At 36.9% G+C, this 23,218-nt stretch overlaps 1 protein-coding gene across 1 annotated transcript in view; it reads left to right on the top strand.

The window, feature by feature from the left end:
* The window catches only part of ITPR3 (inositol 1,4,5-trisphosphate receptor type 3), a 107,949-nt gene that overhangs the window by 78,850 nt on the left and 5,881 nt on the right, over positions 1-23,218 (top strand). The window contains exons 36-55 of the mRNA XM_015815519.1: positions 195-343; positions 967-1,075; positions 1,443-1,533; positions 3,032-3,201; positions 4,227-4,401; positions 5,064-5,251; positions 6,269-6,469; positions 6,679-6,789; positions 7,726-7,821; positions 9,517-9,618; positions 10,466-10,552; positions 12,967-13,077; positions 14,509-14,701; positions 16,412-16,537; positions 17,174-17,346; positions 18,059-18,223; positions 18,909-19,101; positions 21,234-21,341; positions 21,788-21,909; positions 22,925-23,090. Of these exons, the coding sequence (XP_015671005.1) occupies positions 195-343; positions 967-1,075; positions 1,443-1,533; positions 3,032-3,201; positions 4,227-4,401; positions 5,064-5,251; positions 6,269-6,469; positions 6,679-6,789; positions 7,726-7,821; positions 9,517-9,618; positions 10,466-10,552; positions 12,967-13,077; positions 14,509-14,701; positions 16,412-16,537; positions 17,174-17,346; positions 18,059-18,223; positions 18,909-19,101; positions 21,234-21,341; positions 21,788-21,909; positions 22,925-23,090 (2,836 nt within the window). The remainder of the gene's footprint in view (positions 1-194; positions 344-966; positions 1,076-1,442; positions 1,534-3,031; positions 3,202-4,226; positions 4,402-5,063; positions 5,252-6,268; positions 6,470-6,678; positions 6,790-7,725; positions 7,822-9,516; positions 9,619-10,465; positions 10,553-12,966; positions 13,078-14,508; positions 14,702-16,411; positions 16,538-17,173; positions 17,347-18,058; positions 18,224-18,908; positions 19,102-21,233; positions 21,342-21,787; positions 21,910-22,924; positions 23,091-23,218) is intronic.

Raw genomic sequence — 23,218 nt, forward strand, 5'->3', positions numbered from 1 at the left:
ATATCAATGTTTTAAATAAATAAAATTTAGATCCTTTGGTTTACTTTGTGTACCTGTTTTGCTTCCACTAATTTGGAGAGAGCCACTTCTAAGAGCTTTACATTGTTTTACAGGGTAATCTCAGGTTCACAAAAGAGTAGTTTGAATGAACAAATAAATAATAGCTCTACACTGAAAATGCTATGCCATTACAGGACATTATCAATGCCCTAGAGGACCGCTTGCAACCTCTAGTTGAAGCTGAACTCTCAGTCCTGGTGGATGTCCTGCACTGTCCAGAACTACTTTTCATGGAAGGGACTGAGGCCTATCAACGTTGTGAAAGTGGTGGCTTTCTCTCTAAGTAAGTAGGTGAAAGTGGTGGCTTTCTCTCTAAGTAAATAGGCTCTCTAGCTATAGAGAAATGTAGACTTTGAGGAACATTCCTAACATATGTCATTATTGCTCATAAAATTTTTGTGAAACTAGGGCAGGGGTGTCAAACTCGCAATGTCACGTGACGTGTTATGACGATTCGCGACTTTTTTCCCCATTGCTGGCAATAGGGTGGGCGCGGTTTCGCCATGACGCAGTTTGCGGCCGGCAGTTTGACACCCCTGAACTAGGGCCTATTTGATGATTTATTGAATTGGAGCTTTCAGCTGTATGCTCCTACTGGTCCAGTTATAGCAATCACATTAAATTATGTTAAATAACCATTTCACTTTTATGTTGAGCAGATGTCGTGCCATAATTTATGATAGGAATCTTCTCCTGAAAAACAGGAGTGAGAAGAACAGAGAAAAGGTACAAGGCATATACTGGGAAGAGGAATAAATAGATTTTAGGACTTGACAGAACTGAGACAATTATATTAGTGCCTGCTTAAGTAAAGAATCCAGACTATTTCTTAACAAAGCTAGTGGTGAATACTATATTTCTGTGAGAAGGATTATGGTTTGAATTATTATTTTTTTCATCATCTAGGTTAATCCAACACACTAAAGACCTGATGGGGACTGAAGAGAAGCTTTGCATCAAAGTATTGAGGACACTACAGCAAATGCTTATGAAAAGGAACAAATATGGAGACAGGGTGAGTCGTTAAGAATGCTTATTTTTACCTGGATTTGAAATTTATTCTCTTTATTGTGCTTTCTGGGTGAACAGTTATGCTTGAGTCTCCATTTAATCAAAGCTCTTTATGATAAATAAGTCTATACAAAACCTTGCAGATACACATTTGATTCATGGCTCTGCTGATGCCCTCTCTTCACACTGACCATCCAGCTAACAATGAAACTTTAGACAGTGGCTTTCCTGCATGTACTGCCTCCAGAAACAGAAGTTCTATGCACTCAATTAGCTTGTCCTTCATGCTTTTATTCTCAAGAATCAAATTCTTTAGAAAAACATTTAGCAAAAAAACCATATGATTAATCAAGTTTCTTTTTTAATGCCAGGGCAACACATTGAGGAAAATGCTTCTGGCTAATTACTTGCAGACCAAAAAAACTGGCTCCAAAGGGGAAATTGTTGACTCTTCTGGTATTGGTAAGTGGTGAATCAGTACTAAATTGTGTCTTCTCCCATTTCTTCTTTCAGTTCCTTGCATGTATATCTTCAACTACTGTTTTGTTTTTTTGCTACTTAACTGTCGTCATCTTCATCATTCTAGCCATTGTCTATCCACTGCAGGATTAAGGCCTCTTCCCCATATTTCCAACCAATATGGACTTGAGCTTTCTTTTGCCAATTGGCAAAAGAAAGCTACTTTACTGAATGCAGCTGATACTGAATAATCTTTCAAAGGTTTTTTTTTTAAAGTAAACATATGTTTATTATGTTTCCTCCGGGAGGTCAAGCTGGTGGAAACAGCACTTTCTTCCACAAATTTTCTCTATTAGAAAAACCCTGTATGTTAACTTGATCTGAGAGATAGTAATTAGCCGAAGTCACTCAGTAAGCTTCCATAACTGAGGATGGACATAAATCAAGGTAACCAGAGTTGCTCAACAGTGAGATGGGTGGCATATAAATTTAATAAAGAAATAAATATCCTTGGTCCTAATCACAACTGAATCACTGATACATTGAATTCTGTTTGTTCTGATTATTGATCCTTCTATATCATGTTTACATTGAATGTTAAATATTATATTTGGGGTCTTTTGTGTGCAAAACATATGTTGTATTGCTGAGATACTGTACAAAGGGCTGCATAAGGATTTCCCCTATTGCAAGCTTACTCTGGGAACAATTGGAGCTATTTTTGATCACACAGAGGACAGACTTTAAGCTAAAGTGGCGATGATTGCAAATAATCTTTATGAATGCAAATTGTTTTTAGGTTATTACTTAGGTGGCTAAAAATGTAATCCAAATACAGTTTAACTGAGGGCCAGTTTAGTTTAGGTGTTGGACTAGAAACTGGGAGGTGTGTGTTCTAGTGCTCCCTTAGGCCCAGAAACCAGGAGACAGTGTGTTCTAGTGCTTCCTTAGGCCCAGAAACCAGGAAACGGTGTGTTCTTGTGCTCCCTTTGGTCCAGAAACTGGGAGACGGTATGTTCTAGTGCTCCCTTAGGCCCAGAAACCAGGAGACGGTGTGTTCTAGTGCTCCCTTAGGCCCAGAAACCGGGAGACGGTGTGTTCTAGTGCTCCCTTAGGCCCAGAAACCGGGAGACGGTGTGTTCTAGTGCTCCCTTAGGCCCAGAAGCTAACTGGGTGATTATGGGTCAGACATTCACTATCAGTCCAATTCACCTCACCGGGTTGTTATTATAGAGAAAATAAAAAGAGCGAGTATTAAGTACACCACCTTGATGTGTGTAAATAAAGATGGAATGCAATAATTATATTAGTGGTTTTGCACTTTTTCTGCTTGATTAGTATTATATGCTGCCTGAAATGAAGAGGCAATGAAACATAACGTTTGCATATCCAAGGGAGATACATTACCCAGTACATCAGCTTTTCTCCCCTTACTTATTTGGTTATATATTTTAAACTTGTTGAATGGGCTCATTTCTCCTTAATGTTTGTTTGCCTACAGGACAAGACCAGGACTGGTCAGTCATTGCTGCTGTTCAGTGCCGACTGGACAGAGAAGGGGCTACCAAGTTGGTGTCTGACCTTATCATGAACACTAAAAATGAAAAGATTTTTCAGGAGAGCATTCGCCTGGCTATTCGACTACTTGATGGTGGCAACACAGAGATACAGGTATTGTATCCTTTTCCATTATGGTTCTGGTGCATTGTAAATTCAGAATAACTTCTAATGCCATTCCCTAAGTGTGGGATACAGTCGCTTATCCAACATTTAATCAAATGTTCTTATTGTATCCTTCAGAAATTTAACTGCATAATTCATTTTCCCAAACCACATTTGCTCCCTCTGCTGGCTTCTTTAGGGCTTGCTAGGACAAATTCAACATTTTCTATTTCATCCTCTTTTATTTTGAAAAAGAAAGTGCGTCCTGCTGATTATATCTATTGGATCTATTATAAACATATACATGTTTTTAAAGGATAATAAAGTACTTTTCCTATTAAATAGTGAATCACCGTACTTCTAAGATTTGAAATCAGCTTTTTCTGAGGAAATATGGTGATGAAACATATTGTTATTTATATGCTAAAATTTACAGTGAGGACTAGACCACCAAATATCAATTCAACATGATTGTAGTGCCAGGAGGAATACATGTTCTGTTGCTATTCAAAGAGACAATTCATCATAATGTGAATTGTGACCTGCATATCTGCATCCTGAGTATAAATCAGTGTCCTGTAGTTACTTCCTGGTTGATAACATGCCAGCAATAGGATGTTACCTTACAAATGTAATCTCTGTGGCAGAGGTCTTAGCTAGAATAGAATGGAGATGCTTGAGTGAAACATGCTTTCATTGTGTTTGTGGAATATTGGCAACTTATGCCAAAACTAACTGGCACTACCCTTATCATTACTAGGGAATGCTACACACAGCACAGTTGGCAACTTAGTCTGCACATTTTCTAGCATACTAAAATAGTTACCCGAAAGCCTCAATTTACTGAAGCCTTGATGTTAACATCGGTGTGGAGCTTAACAATTATGGGCCCACTTGGTGATGATCTGAGAAAAAGTGGAGAATTATCAGGTGCCCTCCTAATGTTTAAAATTGTGAAATCAACACATTTGGATGTACCCGTTGGGAAAATATAATCATTGCACCTGCTTTTGCTCTTTTGCCTCTCTCTGAAGAAATCATTCTATAACTTGATGACCAGTGATAAGAAGTCGGAAAAGTTCTTTAAAGTTGTTCATGACCGGATGAAGAAGGCACAGCAAGAAGTTAAGTCCACCGTGACAGTGAATATGAGTGATATTGGCAATAAGCCCCGAGAAGACAAGGATTCTCCTGATCACAACAGCAAAGGTATGTGAGAACTGAGGTGTTTGATCTGACAGTCTGGCTAGGGAAGTCTTAAGTCTGTCTGAATCTGTAAGTATCTCTGAGCATTGCTTAGCCCCATAACAATTAATCCTTGGATTTCAAAATTGGAGAGCAATAACAACCTCTTAAGTAGCATCTGCCCTGAATAGTCTCTTTTCCATTTTTTATTGATAGTGTTTTTCTTTTAGGTATTCAGAAAATGTAAGATCTACTTGGACATTGCTAGTTTAGCATCTTTAGTTTCTCAAATCAAATCATAGCTTGCTTGAAAGACTGCATTAGTAGTATAGGCTGACAATAACATCTAATTATTGTGTGTGGGGATGACCGGTAGTATAATTATTGTCAGCCTGACACACTTTTGAGTTCGATTTCCCAGTGCCTATTAGGGTTTGGATAATGAATAAATACATCTTGTATCTCTGCATTACATAGTTTAATGTTTTCTGAAGTGTCAGAGGAATGTTTTGTTTGTCGTTGACACAATTTAAAGAGGCCTGCTTTCTTACAGGAAGAAGAATAAACAGGGACACATGCTGATAGGGCTTCCTTTAAAGAGTTGGGCAGGATACATCTTGGTTTAGTGGTTTTAGATAAATATAGCAGACTGTATGCTGGCAAATGATCAGAGTTCTTGTTTGCAGGACGAGTAACAACTTTTATGTTGCCTAATGCACCATCATCCCATTATGCAATGGGTGTAGACTTCCATTCAGCCCATGATGCAAGAGACAGAAATCAGAATAACGAAATGAGTATGTCAGTCTTGATCATGGAGCCAATTCTTCGCTTCCTGCAGCTGCTGTGTGAAAACCACAATCGGGATCTCCAGGTAGGTGTTCTGTGGAGGAAAGGGTGCTTTATGTCATGGTTAGGTAACTTCTGGTAACCCCAGTGATTTGATAAGTTCAGCAGGAGTGGCTAATTACCAGTTGGTTAATTGGAGCAGTAAGTAATGCACAGGTAGCCCTCACAATGACCCTAATTAGCACTGGCAACTCTGTCATTAAGTGAAGTGGTAGTTGAACAAAGTGGTAGTTAAGCAAAATATGTGCTGCACCACTTAGCAACAACAGTCCTGGCAGTCCATTGTGTTCAAGTGAATCGTCCGCCGTCGTTAAGCAAGATATCACAGGGACTGTGACTTATGACCTTCTGCTGGTTTCCCTATTAATTTTGCTTGTTGGAAGCTGGCTGGGAAGACTGCAAGTGGTGATTACATGATCATGAGATGCTGCAGTAGTCGTAAATGTGCAATGGTTGCCAAGTGCCCAGATTGTGATTACATGACCCCAAGGATGTTGCAATAGTTGTAAGACTGTCATAAATGGAAACAGTCACTAAACAAATTGCCACTAAGCGAAGACCACCTGTATCTTCTTCATGGAAGGGGTATCCATGCAATAGGCTAGAATCTTTGCAATGGGCAGGGATCCCATCATTCAAAATCATAGTGTATCTATCACTCTAGGCTCCCTCCTTCTTGCTAGAGATCTTCTCTCTCTTCCCACTTCAAAAATGCCTATTTACAACACAATTCTTTCAGCAGTCCCAAGAAGGTTCCACACCCTTTGCACTGTTTAGGTGACCCTGAAGGCACAGATAAACCTCCAAGTGGCCTTCAAGAGCTCTCAGAAAGAGTGCTAACAACCAGATGACTGCAAGGAATATATATCCTTCCATCCTCTATCATTCAGTCAGAACTGAAAAAGCTTCTTGGCTGAGATGCGAAATGTCTTCAAGGAAAAACGAATAAAGTCCAGTTGCCTCTTGAAAAAGCACCTTTGGGACAACCATGACCTGGATGACCGAGAATCTCCATATTAATGTTTTGCTTTATATCTTACAGAACTTTCTCCGCTGCCAGAATAATAAAACCAACTACAATTTGGTTTGTGAAACACTGCAATTTCTGGATATTATGTGCGGTAGCACTACAGGACGGCTGGGTTTACTGGGGCTATATATTAATGAGTACAATGTTGCCCTTATTACTCAGACTTTGGAGACACTGACGGAATATTGCCAAGGACCCTGCCACGAGAACCAGGTATTGTGATCCTACTTGTAGATAAAATACATTGATTCTTTATGAAACAAATTAATTGTCCAGGAGGGGAGTGAACTGGCTTTGATTTCTTGCTCAAGATGCTGGACAAGACATTAGTGTTTTCAGTCATTTCTGACCATCTGGAGTGGGGATTTTGAGGCAATAATGAGTTGTAAGCCATTTGGATAACTCCATATATTAATCCACAGAGCTGCATTGTGACCCATGAGTCCAATGGCATCGATATAATCACAGCCCTGATCCTCAGTGACATCAGTCCGCTCTGCAAATATAGAATGGATTTGGTTCTTCAGCTGAAGGTAAATGGGGCAACAAGAAATAGATTTATGGGGTGGGAAAGGATGAAGGACATAGCAAGGAATACGTTTATATATACTGTAATCATAGGATTAGATAGAGCTAGCTTTTTATATCAAGTATGGAAATAGTTGTTTCACTTTTTATTTATATATTTATTGATACCCTTTATCCAAGTGTAAATTAGAAGCATGCTGTGAGTGTGAAGAGGAGATAAAATATTTAATGCAAACACATAAGAAAGACCATTCTACTGTATAATGCAGAATTATTTCCTTAGATTGGTAATGACGTTCAGCCCTGATACTCCTTTTTAACAGGAGAGACTATGCATTTAACTAAGGACCACATACAGGTAGTCCTTGACTTAATAGTTGTTTGTTTAGCGATCATTCAAAGTTACAACGGCACTGAAAAAAGCGACCTATGATCGCTTTTCACATGGCCATTACAACACCCCCGTGGTTATGTGATCAAAATTCAGACGCTTGATAACTGGTCTCTGGCTGCAATGTTCTGGGGTCATGTGATCACCTTTGGTGACTTTCTGACAAGCAAAGTCAGTGGGGAAGCCAGATTCACTTAACAACTGTGTTACCAACCTAACAACTGCAGTGGTTCATATAATGTGGTGAGAAAGATAATAAAACAGGGCAAAACTCACTTAGCAACGGTTTTGCTTGGCAATGGCAATTTGAGGCTCAGTTGTGCTTGTAAGTTGAGGATTACCTGTACAGTACAGGCTCTGTCATTGAAGTATGATGTAAAGGCTACTTCAGGAATTTTGTCTAGACTTGACCTTTGTGTATTGATTCAGAATTTGTACTACAAATTACCTTAATAAAAGAAGGGTGATTTTTTTAATTAACTGAATAGGTTACAGTGGATTATTTCAGCATCCATGTGCTTTCAATACATGTCTACTGTCTTTTTATCAGGATAATGCCTCCAAACTTTTGCTAGGCCTGATGGAGAGCAGGCATGACAGTGAGAATGCTGAGCGGATTCTCATCAGCCTCCGTCCCCAGGAATTGGTAAGGAAGATAAGGGGTTTAGGAATTTTAGTATTCACTGTTTTTACAATTTTTGCAATTTTTTTTAAAAAAATAAAAGTACCTGGAGTTTATTGAAGACTCTTGAGAAAGTTAAAAATCAACAGGAATATAATTCCTTAGCAGCATTTCATATTTCCTTGTGTACAATTTTGTTAACAATTTTTTGACTTCTTAGAGCTGCATGGTTGCTATTAAATGTTTGGTTAAAGATAGCATCTAAAAATTGAAATGGGGGCACTTTTTCACTCTTGGAGATATCTATTATACCAGACTGAAGTAAAGCTTCATAGTTGTATTTCAATATCGACCTTCATTGTGATAGATGGGTATACTCTCATTGAGAACTTTTTAAATCATGATGTCAGTCTTTTTTTCCCCATCGACAAATTCAACTGAAAATCTAAGAGATTTAGCAACCATATTGTTTCAGCTAATTCAAGAGTAAGGATGTTAAAAGTAGTTGGGATACTAGAAAAATCCATCATAGATTTCATTTCAAATAAAATATATAATCTGTTGAAACATATGTGACTATATAATTTATGCTGTCTATTAATATCTGTTTTAAAATATTTCTCATCTCAAAAATTGCATATTATTATCCATATTTTGAAGGAGTTGATGAAATGTGAATATTTGGAAAATAATCATATATTATGAGAAAAATTCACATATGAAAAATATGAAAGTTATTGCTTTATTTTTACAAAATCAGAATATTATGTAATTCTGAGAAAACAGATTAATAATGATTAAATAATACATGTAAAAGCTTATGAATCATATATGGACTGATTTATACATCCCTGGTCAGTAGTTAAAAAATACTAAAAGCGCTACCTTAAGATCTTCCAAATATTTGGAAATGTTCAGTAAGGATCAGAATGGTATAAATGATTAGTTTGGAAAATATGAATTTGTCAGCTCTAGAGAGGAAAGGGCAACCACATGGATGCAATAAGGCAGTGGTGGCGAACCTATGGCACGGGTGCCAGAGGTGGCACTCAGAGCCCTCTCTGTGGGCACACGTGCCATTGCCCCAGCCTCGCCTCCCCCCGTGACCCCCTCCTCTCCAGCAGCCCCCCTGAAGGAGAGTTGCCCCTGAGCGTGGCCCACCCGGAGCAGCGCAGCCAAGGACATGGCAGCCAGGCAGCGTAGACAAGACTCTGCCCTCACGCCCCATCATGCACAGTTGATGCTGCGGGGCGCGGGCAGAGGGCGTGACTGCCACAGTGCTGCTGGGCTGCCTGGCCGATCTGCAGCGGGCCCTGGAAGCAGTGAGCGGCCCTGCGGGCAGCAGGGCGGGGGATGGGGAGGCGGAGCGGGGGCGGGGCAGTGGGTGGAGCAGGGACGGGGCCAGTTTTTGGGCACTCGGTCTCTAAAAGGTTCACTATCACTGCAATAAGGAATTGTTTAATGCATTAATTCTACCATAAGACTTTCGCGAGTTCTAATCAAGCCTAATTTCTGTCATCTGAAATTTTTAGTATTTTTAAAAAAGAAAAATGTTTTTATTTAGAATGAACTGAAATCATGAAATATTAAATCCTATAGTAAATTGTAGGTCTATGCTTATATGGCAACTTTACAATACATTGTTATATCTTGTTTATATAAAGTCACAGTACAGTCCTCTCTGTACCCAATTTTGACTTTCTGTACCTTATTTTGCAGGTCGATGTCATTAAGAAAGCTTACCTTGAAGAAGAAGAATGTGAAAACTCTGAGGTGTCTCCTCGGGAAGTTGGACACAACATCTATATTTTGGCTTTACAGGTGTCATAGATTTATTTATTGCTTAATATAAATCCCTCTCTCTCTTGTTGTGCTGTAGTGTTTTGGTATGATAAATTAGAAAGGGGTCTTTCTCCCACATTTATTACACTGAATAGCTTGGACTGATTAATTAAATTTTTAATTAAAGCCATCATAGGAAAATTTTAGCTTCATTTGCAATTTGGCTAGCACTTCAATCTCGATCAATAGATATGTTTTAATTTACTTTCTTTAGAAGGAAAAGGGTTGGAAGTCCTTGTTTTCTTTCAGTGTCCCCAAGTGATTGATCATTAAGTGTTGAGTATATAACCCTTCCTAAATACTTACTCATACTATGACAGATTTTTTGGGATAATTTTGTGTAATTACATTATGTTCTGTTACGTTTGAATCTTATCTCATAATCCTAATTATTCAACAAAGAACAGTGATGTAACTTATTCAGGTAGATGTAGTTGTCACAGCATAGAAAAGAAAAAAAAAGAAAAGCAAGTAGGACATTTATTTGTTTATATAAACTCCAACTACAACTCATCCCACAGTGAGAACTACCCAGGGAAAATCATTATCCTATTGTAATTATCATGCCTAAACCATCCTTAGAATCCAGTGGAAGGTTAACAATTAAATTGGACATGGTTTAAATGAACAGACCATACAACTTGAGCAGCCCGTGTTTTGGATAGAGAATTTTAAATTGACATAGTTGATTGCATTGTAATGCAGAAGGTTTGGAAATTTTAAGTTTTAATTCAAGGAAGTTTTAATCATCTAAAAAAAATAGAGACAATGATCAAATTCTCATACCATTGTTAATTTGAACATGTTGTTTGTCTTTATATTTTAGCTTTCTCGACACAACAAGCATCTTCAGCATCTCTTGAAGCCTGTGAAACGGATCCAGGAGGAAGAGGAAGAAGGGATCTCTTCTATGGTATATGAATGGCTTGAATGTTCCCATTAAAAAGGAAGACGCCTAGGAAATACTATTTGGATAGTGTGTCAATCTCTGTGAGACGGAGTCTATTGGCCTTCCCCCATATTTGGAGAGGATGAAGTCCAGCTGTTTCAATCATTTTAACTAATTGTTTTGTGATGATTGAATCAAAGACACCAGTTAATTGGGATACTTATGCTTACAGTACATTCATAAACATGCTATGCTGGAGAGCAAAAACTATTACTATCATAATGTTTGCAAACAGTCCTTCTGCGAGAAAACAGAAAGATAATTTTTTGAGATTAAAAGTGCCCACCTTCTGGAACAGCATTCCCCCAAAGATCAGGATGGTGCCCTCTCTCCTTGGGTTCCAGAGACCTTTGAAAACCTGGATTTGGTGTCAGGCCTGGGTTTGATGTTTATTATTTGTTTCAGGCTCCTATTTTGTTGATTTTTCTTGTTTGGTTTCATTTTAGTTATTTATAATTTAAATTTGGGCCATCTGTCTGATTTTACGTTTTTAGATTATTTTTTTTTGTTTCTTTCCAGTTTATACACTGCTTAGATTCCACCCGAGTTGGTCAGCCAATACATTTAAATAATAAGATACTTTAACATCATCAAATAACATCAGTCTATCCCAGTTACTTAGGAAGCACTCAAAAAGTGGATAAAAATATCAAATCCACTCTAAACATATGGTTGACTGACCATCCGTAATAATAATAAATAATAATAATAATAAAAATAATAAATAAATAAATAAATAAATAATAATAATAATAATAATAATAATAATAATAATAATAATAATAATAATAGCAGAATGAGTGGTATATTGAAGAAAAAGATAGTAGAGAAAAAGAAGTAGGGATTTTGGGAAAAATAGACAAGAAGGAAGGAAATAGGGCTGTGAAGCTTAGATAATATTTAGTTTTACTATAATGATGTTAAAAGATTGTATCACTTATCGAGCTAGATGACAATTTGTAACACTTTTTAATGATTATTTGTTTCTATGGTTTTGCTATTTCATATAATGTGATGTATTTGTATCTGTTAGAGGTCTACTTTTTTAACAGGTAGAGATTAGCTCAGTTATGAGAATAGAACAGGAAGGACATTGTATGAAATAGGTTATGAATTCTACAATTAGCAACAGAGGCAAATAATAACATAATACAATAAAATTGCATTTGCAATTTAGGGGAAAGAAGAGGTGAGAGGAGAATTGGCTCTATCTCTCCAGTGGTTGGAGGAAAGTGGACAGGCAAAGCAGTTCTGAAAACTTAGCCTCAAATCTAAAAACATTAATTTTCTTGAAATGTCCAATCTGGCTTCATCTCTTACTTCTATTATAGTGCAGTATAATATTAAAAAGATCCACTAGATAAAATTCTCCCTTCTATGAACATTTTGGAATTCTTCTAAAGTCTGGATCTTAGAGTCAAAGGATATTAGTTAAGAGGAAAGGGTGAAATTTTATTGTTTCTGAATCAACCGTAGTTTATAGAGAGTAGGCAGTAAAGCACGGGGAACCATGAACTGGATCATTTAGAGCAATTTTTATTAGTGATTAGTGGGGCTGACAATGACCCTATAATTCACTTTGACTTGCCTCTAAGTATTGGCAATTTTCCTTTCTAACAAGAAAAATGGATTCTATCTCTATGTGAAAGCAACCATGATCTTGGCTTCATTTCTTTCTCTTACAACAATGCCATATTATTGGCTACAGTGAACACGCAGGTCTGTGATGAATTCTTCCTGTAAATTTCCATTGTCACCAGTATTTAAGTATGGGCAATCTTTCATGAAAAGCCCTTGTTTATAATATGAGTGAAGTCATGTTATAGTGACTCCATATGGATGCTATGTTGTACGAGATTAGAAGAACTACAAGATTCTATATTGATGGCTTTACTGAATACTTTTACATTCTTGTATCACTTTCATAGGGGCAGAACACTTTCCTGCTTCTTTGGATATTACTTCATGTAGAAACATCCCTATAATTAAACTAACTCACCCTTTATCTTCAGAGATAGAAAATCAATTGCTTTGTGTTCAATCTGTTGTTCACATAGCTTAGGTCCAAGACCATGATCGCTATTCATTGTAAATCCATTTCTTTTGGGATTCATGATTTATAATTTACAGATTATTACTCTTTGGCTTTAATTACTGTGACAAATTGAAGAGCTGTCTCCCACAGGAAGCACAAGCTCTGTTTGCTCTATATTAACTATATTTTTCTCCATTCTTTCCCCAAAGCATTTCATTTTTAGTAAATATGAGAAAATGTACTGTTAATTATAATTGAATACCATTCTCTTGGGGTTTTTAAATTGATTTCTGAGTTAATATAAATTATAAATATGAATTATTTTTCCTTCGCTTTCTTGCAGCTTATTTTGCACAATAAGCAACTGACCCAGATGCTGAAATCAACAACTCCTGTCCAAGAGGAAGAGGAAGATCCATTAGCTTATTATGAGAAACACACATCCCAGATAGAGGTGACAAATTTCATATATATAAAATTAGCTTTTTTAATGTCTAGAAGCCTGATTTCCTTTTCAGATTACTGAAATTATATACAATATCAGCTACCATTTTCTAATAACAAATAGCTGGTCGACGTATCAATGGAGTTTAACAAGCAGGTTTTCTGTAGCCATTCTGTCCACCATTTGCTTGGCTCTTGTAATATCACAGAATATAAATATAAATATCACAGAATATAAATAAATATAAAGTATAGAATTAAAGAGAACTACTGTTTACAGAGATGTTGTGAACTTATATGTAGGAATTCTAAATTCTGCATTGGTTGGTGGCTGAGAGCCGTATTATCTTTTCACACCAGGTATAGGATATTAATTTTAATATTGCAATTCCCATTAAGTGAAGAAATTGACTCCAACCTGAGTAGGTCCTATTATATTAATATTTTTTGCAAGACTACTTATAACTTTTCACTACTTATAAAGTTCTCACTTCTTTCTGCTCAGTTATTTTCTCTGAAACACCATGTTCCCCTTCTAAAGTATCTCAGAATATCTTCAGGGAGTATGTTCAAAGGGCTGGGGTATCAATAGAAAAGTTATACCAATTGAACTAAGGCAAACTTTCTTGGATGATATATCTTAAAAGGGCTGAACTTAAGCTGTCAAGGGCTTTAAAGATAATGTCCAGCACTTTATATTTTGCCTGGAAAAGAATTGACAATGTAGTAATTTAAGAATATGTGTAAATGACCTATTTCACTTGGTCATCTTCCAAGATCAGTCTGGCTCCTGAGCTTTGTATTGACTAAAGTTTCTGAAAGGCAGCCCCACAAAAGGTACATTACAATAGTGAAGTTATCAGCATGGGAACCACAGTTTTAAGATCATCCACTAGCCTTCAGAAAAGGATACATATCAGCCAAAGATTATCAAGGGTGCTTCTGGCTATTGCCTCAGGCTGGAAAATCAGAAAGAGATTCAGTTGAGAAGAACTTCCAAGTACCTATTGTGGGAGAATGTAATCCCATTCACAATAGGCAGGTCTATGACTACATTAGAATTATGGCCTGTTTCACTGAGCATCACCATTTTTTATTATCCCCCATCCAGCCCATAACTGACTGAGACAAGATGAATCTTTAATGTCAAATAATAATATGATAATAAACAAATGAGTTCATCTATTGATCCAACAGAATTTCCAAGAAATTAAGCTAGAATACTATGCTCCTAACTAAGGCTTTACGCTAGTACAGAGCATAGGATAATATTGCCACAGTGGCTAGCAACAGATACTGTGATATAATACTTTGTGCACATACATGCGCACACACATAGTGAGCCATCAGAATGGACTTAGTTAGAAATGTAGGTCATTTGCAAAATTTTAGTCTAAGAATTGCAGGAGAAAAATAACTTAAAACTCCCATTTTTATCTAGATTGTACGCTTGGATCGAAGTATGGAACAGATTATCTTTCCAGTGCCCAGCATCTGCCAGTTCCTGACCAAAGAGACACAAAACCGTTTATTTACCACTACCGAGCAGGATGAGCAGGGCAGCAAAGTCAGTGATTTTTTTGAGCAGTCATCCTTTCTCCACAATGAAATGGAATGGCAGAAGAAACTGCGCAGTAAGTCTGAAAAAAGGAAATCACATTCCTCCTTCAGATGGTAATTTGGGGAGCACCAAACTACATGCTGGCTTAGTTCCCGCAGCAATATGCAGCATCTGTCAAGTAGAAATTTCACTGAAACTTCTCTTTTTCTGACTTTGAAACCGAAGTATTGAAGTCTTGTATACTGTGCTCCAATTCAAGCAAAAAAAATATATTTCATACAGTCCACTATAGGTTACAATTGTTGAGAAATGGGTAGCTTCCCACATCTGGTTTTTGATAGGTGTAGGGAAACAATTTAGACTTTGGGTGGGAATTTTCTGACCAACGTGGAAAGTTGCTTTCTAAAGAGAGAAGGCAGAATCAACTACATTGGCATTAATATGTGCCATCATCCAGTAGCATCTGCATTGGTGTCCATGAGAGCAGCAGTATGCATTGTTGCAGTGCAAGCCCTGCCTATTTTGTACATGCCTCATTATGTTGCATTCAGGTCCCCAGAAGGGAGTGTGCAGCCTAACAGTGTGACCTTTTTTTTCATTTTGATGAAAACAAAAAACTTCTACAGGTGAAACTCGAAAAATTAGAATATCGTGCAAAAGTTCATTTATTTCAGTAATGCAACTTAAAAGGTGAACCTAATATATGAGATAGACTCATTACATGCAAAGCAAGATAGTTCAAGCCGTGATGTGTCATAACTGTGATGATTATGGCTTACAGCTCATGAAAACCCCAAATCCACAATCTCAGAAAATTNGTGTGCCTCTCCATTCTTCCTCCAGACTCTGGGTCCTTGGTTCCCAAATGAGATGCAAAAGTTGCTTTCATTAGAAAAGAGGACTTTGGACCACTAAGCAACAGACCAGTTCTGTTTTTCTTTAGCCCAGGTAAGACGCTTCTGATTTGGGGTTTTCATGAGCTGTAAGCCATAATCATCACAGTTATGACACATCACGGCTTGAACTATCTTGCTTTGCATGTAATGAGTCTATCTCATATATTAGGTTCACCTTTTAAGTTGCATTACTGAAATAAATGAACTTTTGCACGATATTCTAATTTTTCGAGTTTCACCTGTATATCACAATCTTGGCATACAATTATTTCCTTCCATATTTATTGCTAATTCTGAATTGTCTCCCTGCTTATTCAGCTTTCTCTAATATGTTTGCTGGCCTTGAAATATCTAAAGTAGAACTAATAGCCTGGGAATGTTTCCAAAATAAAACATTCCATGAATATGGGAGAAAGGCTGGGTAGCCAGCTCACTAATACTAGAAAATCCAATTAAATTATGCCAGTTTTCTTTTAAACACTTAGTCAGTACTAGCAGCCCTTTCCAGCCTTCAACAATGGCATGGCAGCATCGGGTTTTGTAATTTTGTGCTGCCTGCTCTGGTTGATTGTATGTCCCTTTAAGCATTGATATATGAATGCAGTGTTCTACAGATGATAAAGGCAGCAAAAATAAAATGAAGACATAATGCTTGTTCAGCTGCGTGTGCTTCATTACACTGTGTTTTGATAAACTCACATATGACAGCATTTGGAAATTGTGTCCCACTTTCAGGCAATTGATGCTGTTTGCAATTGAGTTGAGGAAACAAGTATATTGATCCCTGGCCCTGTGAATATTTGCAATAAGATTGCTAGAACTCTGGGGAAGCTTGTGCTGCTACTTAGAAGCAGGAGATTTACTTAGCTTTGCCTCTGTTTCCATAGGCAATAGATTGATGTACTGGTTCTCTCGCAGAATGACGCTTTGGGGAAGTATTTCCTTCAATCTGGCTGTCTTCATAAACATCATCATTGCTTTTTTCTACCCTTATGTTGAAGCCTCCTCAATGGGTAGGTATTCACTCTTGCTTGACTTCTTCACTTCTACTCTTGTCATTCACAGATTCCTTTGCAGAGACCCTGTACACTGGTATCCTCTTATACCAATGGTAATGTAGTCTTTCTTTTGACAGCCATTTTCCCCTGAACATTACAGGAATACAACTCTTCAGAAATAGCCTTTCTGCAAAATTAATATGTCATTGGTTAGCCTGCTTCCAAGTAAGATGTGCTGTTCCATTCAGATGATATGCAGATTTCTAAAACAAAGGTGTCATTTTCACTTCAGAGGGTGCTTTGCCAGCAACAGTCAGTGAGCTAAGGATGAAAACAGTATAAATATTTAAGACAGCTGAATCAGGACATGGTCTATTTCATACAATTCAGTGATGCTGTTGTACGTGATTAGAGCTATACACTAAGACATTGATATCTTTGTTGCCTATCAGGATTGCTAGTCATGCATTTGTGGTTTACCTGCATGGTTCTGCTCAAGCCATTTTTTTACATTGGGTGCTTGGTAATGGGCTCACTTCCCTGACAGTTATTGATCAGGAATAACCACCATGTGCTGGTTTTTTCAGCTATGCAAGTGCTATGTTATTAATAAATATTATAAATAGTTAAATTTGTCTCTTAATTTCCTAGGATTGCTGGACTCCCCATTGATTCCCTTGCTTTCCTGGTTTTTAATCTGCTTTTCCATCATGGCTCTATTTACTCAGCGCTATGGTCTCCGACCACTCCTGGTGGCGCTGATTTTGCGATGCATCTATCATCTAGGCATCGGCCTTACTCTGAACATATTGGGAGCTCTCAATGTAAGTCAATTACGGTAGTTACCCAGAAATCAGGCGCAGGTTAGGACACTTATTGATGTCCTGAAGTTTTCTTGAACTCAGTAGGATGTATTTTTAGATAGACATGTTATGGTATCTTAGACAGGAGATAAAAGTTGTACCATACAGGTAGGCCTTGACTTATGACCATAATTGAGCTCCAAATTTCTTTTGCTAAATGAGACTGTTATTAAGAGAGTTTTGCCCCATTTTATGACCTTGCTTGCCACAGCTATTAAAGAAATCATTGCAGTTGTTAAGTTTGTTAAGTGAATATGGTTTCCCCCATTGACTGTGCTTGTCAGAAGGTTGCAAAAAGTGATCACATGATCCTGGGACACAGCAACCACCATAAATATGAACCAGTTGCCAAGCATCCAAATTTTGATCACATGACCATGGGGATGCTACAACAGTTATAAAGTATGAAAAACAGTCATAAATCACTTTTTTCAGTGCCGTTGTAACTTTGAACAGTCACTAAACAAACTGTTGTGAGTCAAGGACTACCTTACCAGAGTATGTGTCAGGGATCAGTCATAGAATTAAGATATTTCTTTGTGGACAAGTGAAAAAGATTAAAAATGCGAATAGATTTATATTAGAGTTAATTAAAAACAAAAGTCAAATAGTGCAGCATCATATTAAGTTAATATTTGCCCTCAGCTATATCTATCTTGTGTTTGTTTTGCAGCTGACAAATAAGATTGTATTTGTAGTAAGCTTTGTTGGCAATCGAGGGACATTCATCCGAGGATATAAAGCCATGATCATGGACATGGAATTTCTTTATCATGTTGCCTATATCTTGACCAGCGTCTTGGGACTTTTTGTACACGAACTTTTCTACAGCATCTTGGTACAATAATCTTATCAACATAGTCATTAATGAAAAATTATGATTTTGTTCCCCTCACTTTTTCTTATTCAGTATTTTGTCTATTTTCGTGGGTGTCTACAATTTTATAAGTTGCCTAAGAAGAAATATGATTTAGATTGGAGAATTTAGCAGACAGACAGAACCTAAAATTTGTTCATGAGCTGGGAAATTGGAAGGTATTTTCAGAGTTACATAGTGTATTTATCAATATAATGGGAATGTTGAGACGTGCAAGAATGTACTACAGCTACTCAATCTTAAGATTATTTGTATGTTTATTTGTCAAATTTATATGGCTGGCCATCTCACATGACGTGATCCTGGGCAGTGTACAATAAAGTCTACTATTAAAACTACAATTAAACCAATTAAAAACCAATTAAAAACAATTAAACAAAATATGGATTAAAAACAAGACTACAAGAGAGAAAACAGTGCAGGATTTCGTGAGAGAAAATATTACATATAATACAACCAATGCATGGGCTCCCTATTACCAGAGAATCCCCAGTCTTGCTGAAAAAAAGAAAATATTTTGAGTGCTTTCCAGGAGGCCAGCAAGTTGAAGTTCTGAGAATAAAACTTAGAGAAGTAGAAAAATATTTTATAGCCCTTGTTCTTTTTATATTGATTTGACCTAGGAAAGTTTCTTTCTCTCTTTCAGCTATTTGACTTGATCTATCGTGAGGAGACTTTATTCAATGTCATCAAAAGTGTGACCCGGAATGGACGTTCAATTTTACTGACAGCGCTTCTGGCCCTCATCCTGGTTTACCTCTTCTCCATTGTTGGCTTCCTCTTTCTAAAAGATGACTTCATTATGGAAGTAGACCCACTGTCCAACATCAAATCGAAAGGTTTGTTCTCGTACTTAAGTAAAATATCTCCATTTCCATCCTGAAGCTCTGATCAACTTGGAGAGGACAAAATATTTTAGTTACCAGGAAGTGGTTCCTTCTGGTTTTTATTTATGAGATTTATCTGACTGCCTGAAACCACCTGGACTCTAGCTGGCTTAGAGAGATTTACGTATTAAGAACAGATTAAAATCAGAAAATTTGAAAAGATTAAACATACAAATCTAAAAATTATCAGAATGTAAGCATGTCATCACTCTACAGCCTTTTGTACTTTAAAACTCTCACCTCTCTTGAGGGTCTTATCAGTCTATCTAACTATACGTTTCCAGGTCTTTCTTTTTCCTTCATATATTTGTTTTGCAATCTGATCATAATTCATTTTCATGTGATTTCAACATATTTTGTCCATACAATCTCTCATTTTTTATTCCATCTTTATTATTCATCAACTATTCTTCCATTTCTGTGCACACATTTCTTAAGAGTTCCATTCCCACTAAATTCAATCAATTTTTATGTTTTTCCTAATGTACTAAACTTCCTCTTCCATATAACAAAGTGGGCAGAAGCATCCTATTAAAAACCACATTTTTTTATTTGTTTAGACAAACATTGACTCCTTACACTAGGCTATTTATTTATCTTTCTACTCTCTCAATGTTTTTCATCCATTTTTCTCAACTTTAGTAAACATTCTGCTACAGTATACTAATTCATCTACTTGCTCTAGTTATTCACAATTTATGTGAAACTTGCAGTAATTTGTTCCATTTTCTCAGTCACACATAATTCCTTTGCTCTTGGACACATTAATTTTCAAGTTCATGCTCCTCTGTGCATCATAGAGTTTATAATTTGAATTTTAGGCAACAAACAACTTCATTTGCATGTGCAAGTACACAGACATTCCTGAAAGATTATAGCATATTTTCCGATGTTAGCAGACATAGATTTGCCATCAATTTAACAGAACCTGTATCTGAGACAGGCTGTTTAAATGCAATCTTATGTATTGATAATTTCTCCCTTTTGTTTTAACTCTGCCAGTTACGAGATCAAAGTATGTGTAATGAGTTTAGGAGCAAGCAAAGAGACAACTCACCCACAATATAAGCTAATTCAGCAGATTAAGCAAAAGAGGGAGGAGAGGGAACAGAAAAGGTATCCAACTCAAGTTTCCACATGCTAAACATCACAGAGCTGCTCCTTAAATGTGCCACATCACATCGTAACATTTCTGCAGCTATATTGTCTGTACTTGTAGACTTAACAATTGTTTTAACATTCACAAAGCATTTATTACTTCTTGTTCACCAATCTTTTGCTTGGGCATTAATCATTACAGCATTAATTTTAATTCCAGTCTTTGACACATCATTGGTATTCCCTGAAGATCTTTAAAATGCTGTCTCCGGCACTCCTACACTTTAGTTTCATCCCAAATTATGTCAATACTTTTTATTTTTAATGTCATTGATTTTGCGTGGGGGCGCCTTGCTTTGCCCTCTTCCAAAATATTTTTGATTTCTCTAAAAACCTCTCAATCTTTGCATTTGCTTCTTTCCAACTTAATAATTTCTTGTTGTATTTGTTGCATCTAATTTTCCCCCCTATGAATGCATTATACAGTATCTTTATCATCTTTATTTCGGCAGCATTCATTTCCTTTTAAGCATTTATTCTCATACATGGCAGCCATATTTCTCATTCACTCCATACATGTCTGTGCTACTTTGTAACATTCTTTTCACTCTTTTCTAAATAGCTTCCACATCTTATGCTTGCTTTCCCCTTTATTCTGTTAGGTGATGCAAACAAGGATCCAGGTTGTTATTGTTTGCGTTGGAAAATATGTTTTTATTTATATTGATTTTGTTCACAAAAGCATCCTGTTCTGAAATTACTATCAACTAGTACATTTTATGTCATTTTATATAACTTATATTTTTGGTGTACTTTTGTTTTTTTATTTAATAGACACCTGATGGCGTTTTATAGTTCTATTGAAAAGAAATGTGATACTGCTAAATATCAGAGATGTTAGTCACAGGAACAGCTTCTCGATCTTTTTAAAAATTATAAACAGAAATGGGATGTTTTGACAAATCAACTATCTCTTGTACTTCCAGCTACAGATTCCATGGAGATGCGAAGCAGCTTAGGAACTTTTGTGGAGTCATGCAGTAACGATAAAATAAGCTGCTCTTCCTCTGATACAGTTCCTCAAGTGTTGCAAGGTAAAGGGGATTGTTAAAACATGGTCTTTAGATAGGGACACTAATAAGAATGTAAAGAAATCTTGCATCTTTTACTGAACATATTGACAATCTGTCTTCAGTGACATTATTCTGTGCCTTAGGTCAGAGGGAAAAGAAAGGTTCGCCTCTGATTTTCTATTTAACACACAGGATTGTCTTTGTAGGCTGTCATCCCAGCACCTTAAAACCGGAAAAGAAGATTCGTCTGAATTAAAAGCAGCTCTATTATGATAGCTTGTTTTGGGGACCTCCTCCAATATGTTCCTTTATGTCTTTTAAACTGGAACCATTAGGCAGAGCAGCCAAATTCCCCAAACCATTTCCCTTGTTCAAGCAACTGGGACAAACAGAGAATCCGGAGCTCTGAAAGTTAACTAAAGAGACTAGTTTGTTCATTTTCTGCTGTGTTGTTGCTTGTATTCCAGAAGAAGACGATAATACAGAACGAGCTTGTGACACGCTTCTCATGTGCATAGTTACAGTACTGAATCATGGCCTGAGAAATGGAGGTGGTGTGGGTGATATACTCAGGAAGCCATCTAAAGATGTGAGTATGTTTGAGGCAATCTATGTACAAAATAACGGACCAAGCTTTATATTTTTTCTGAGGTCAGGAATACTTCAGAATCTACCAGATTGCATATGGTACTTTGAGGCAAACATGTTGAATACTCTACAAGGATAACCCCATTGCACATCTGGGTGAACACTCCTAATTTGTGTCTCCCACACAGATTTAAATGTTGCTCCTGTTTGTATTCAGTTGAACAGTTACTTATTTCTTTAAAATATTATACAGTTGCCCATCTCACAAGAGTGACTCTGGGTGCCATACAAAGATTAAAGCAGAAACCATAACACAAACATTACAGTGCCCACATTAAAACAATAAAAGCACATTAACAGCAGCAGTGTTGGGCCCAAATGTTTGGGGAAAGATGTCTTTAGCATTTTGCAAAAGATTAACAGGACATCTGATTCTCCTGGAGGATGCTGTTCTATAGGGCAGTTCTAAGGTCCAATAAGTTGATGTTGTTAAATGTAAGAGACTCGGAGCACACCCTTTTTATTAGATCTAATGGCCAAGCAGAAACATTGGGAGGGAAGCAGCTCCTCAGATATCCCCTTTATGTCATGTAGGGCTTTATGGTGATAATTAACACCCTGAATCAAATAACTGCATTGTGGAGCAGCTGCAATTTCTAAATACTCTACGAGAGCAGTCCCATGCAGAGCATATTACAGTAATCCAGACAAAAGATAACTGAGTCACCATGAACAAGGCCTCATGGTCTAGGAACGTCTCTCCAAGCTACTTGTCCTCTTTTCTATCTGATCCCCTTTCCTTTATGCATTAGCTTGGCTACTTGTTTTTCAATGTTTACAATATCAAGTATTTCTATTTCATATTAATTGGAGTTTTGATAATACACTGCGCACGTTCCCAGTAATCACATTTTTCTTCAACGTTTTCTAGCGGGCAATATTTTTTGATATGACATTGGAAAAAGGAAAGCTATACTTGCTGTTAATGACTCTCTTGATTTTTTTTTATCTTAAAGGAATCCCTGTTCCCTGCTCGAGTGATCTATGACCTTCTCTTCTTCTTCATTGTCATAATCATAGTCCTTAACCTCATATTTGGTGTCATCATTGATACGTTTGCAGATCTGAGGAGTGAAAAACAGAAAAAAGAGGAAATCCTGAAAACAACTTGTTTTATATGTGGTAAGCGCTTAGAGAAAAGTAGTTCTTACACTCAACAAACATCTTCCAAGAATTTGCAAGAAAAATACTTTTTCTTTCTTTTTTTGGTGTAAAACATTTTATTAATGCTTACATTTCAAGGGACTTGT

This window comes from Protobothrops mucrosquamatus, unplaced genomic scaffold (assembly GCF_001527695.2).
Source record: "Protobothrops mucrosquamatus isolate PMUCROS unplaced genomic scaffold, P.Mucros_1.0 scaffold346, whole genome shotgun sequence".
Taxonomy (NCBI): Eukaryota; Metazoa; Chordata; class Lepidosauria; order Squamata; family Viperidae; genus Protobothrops; species Protobothrops mucrosquamatus.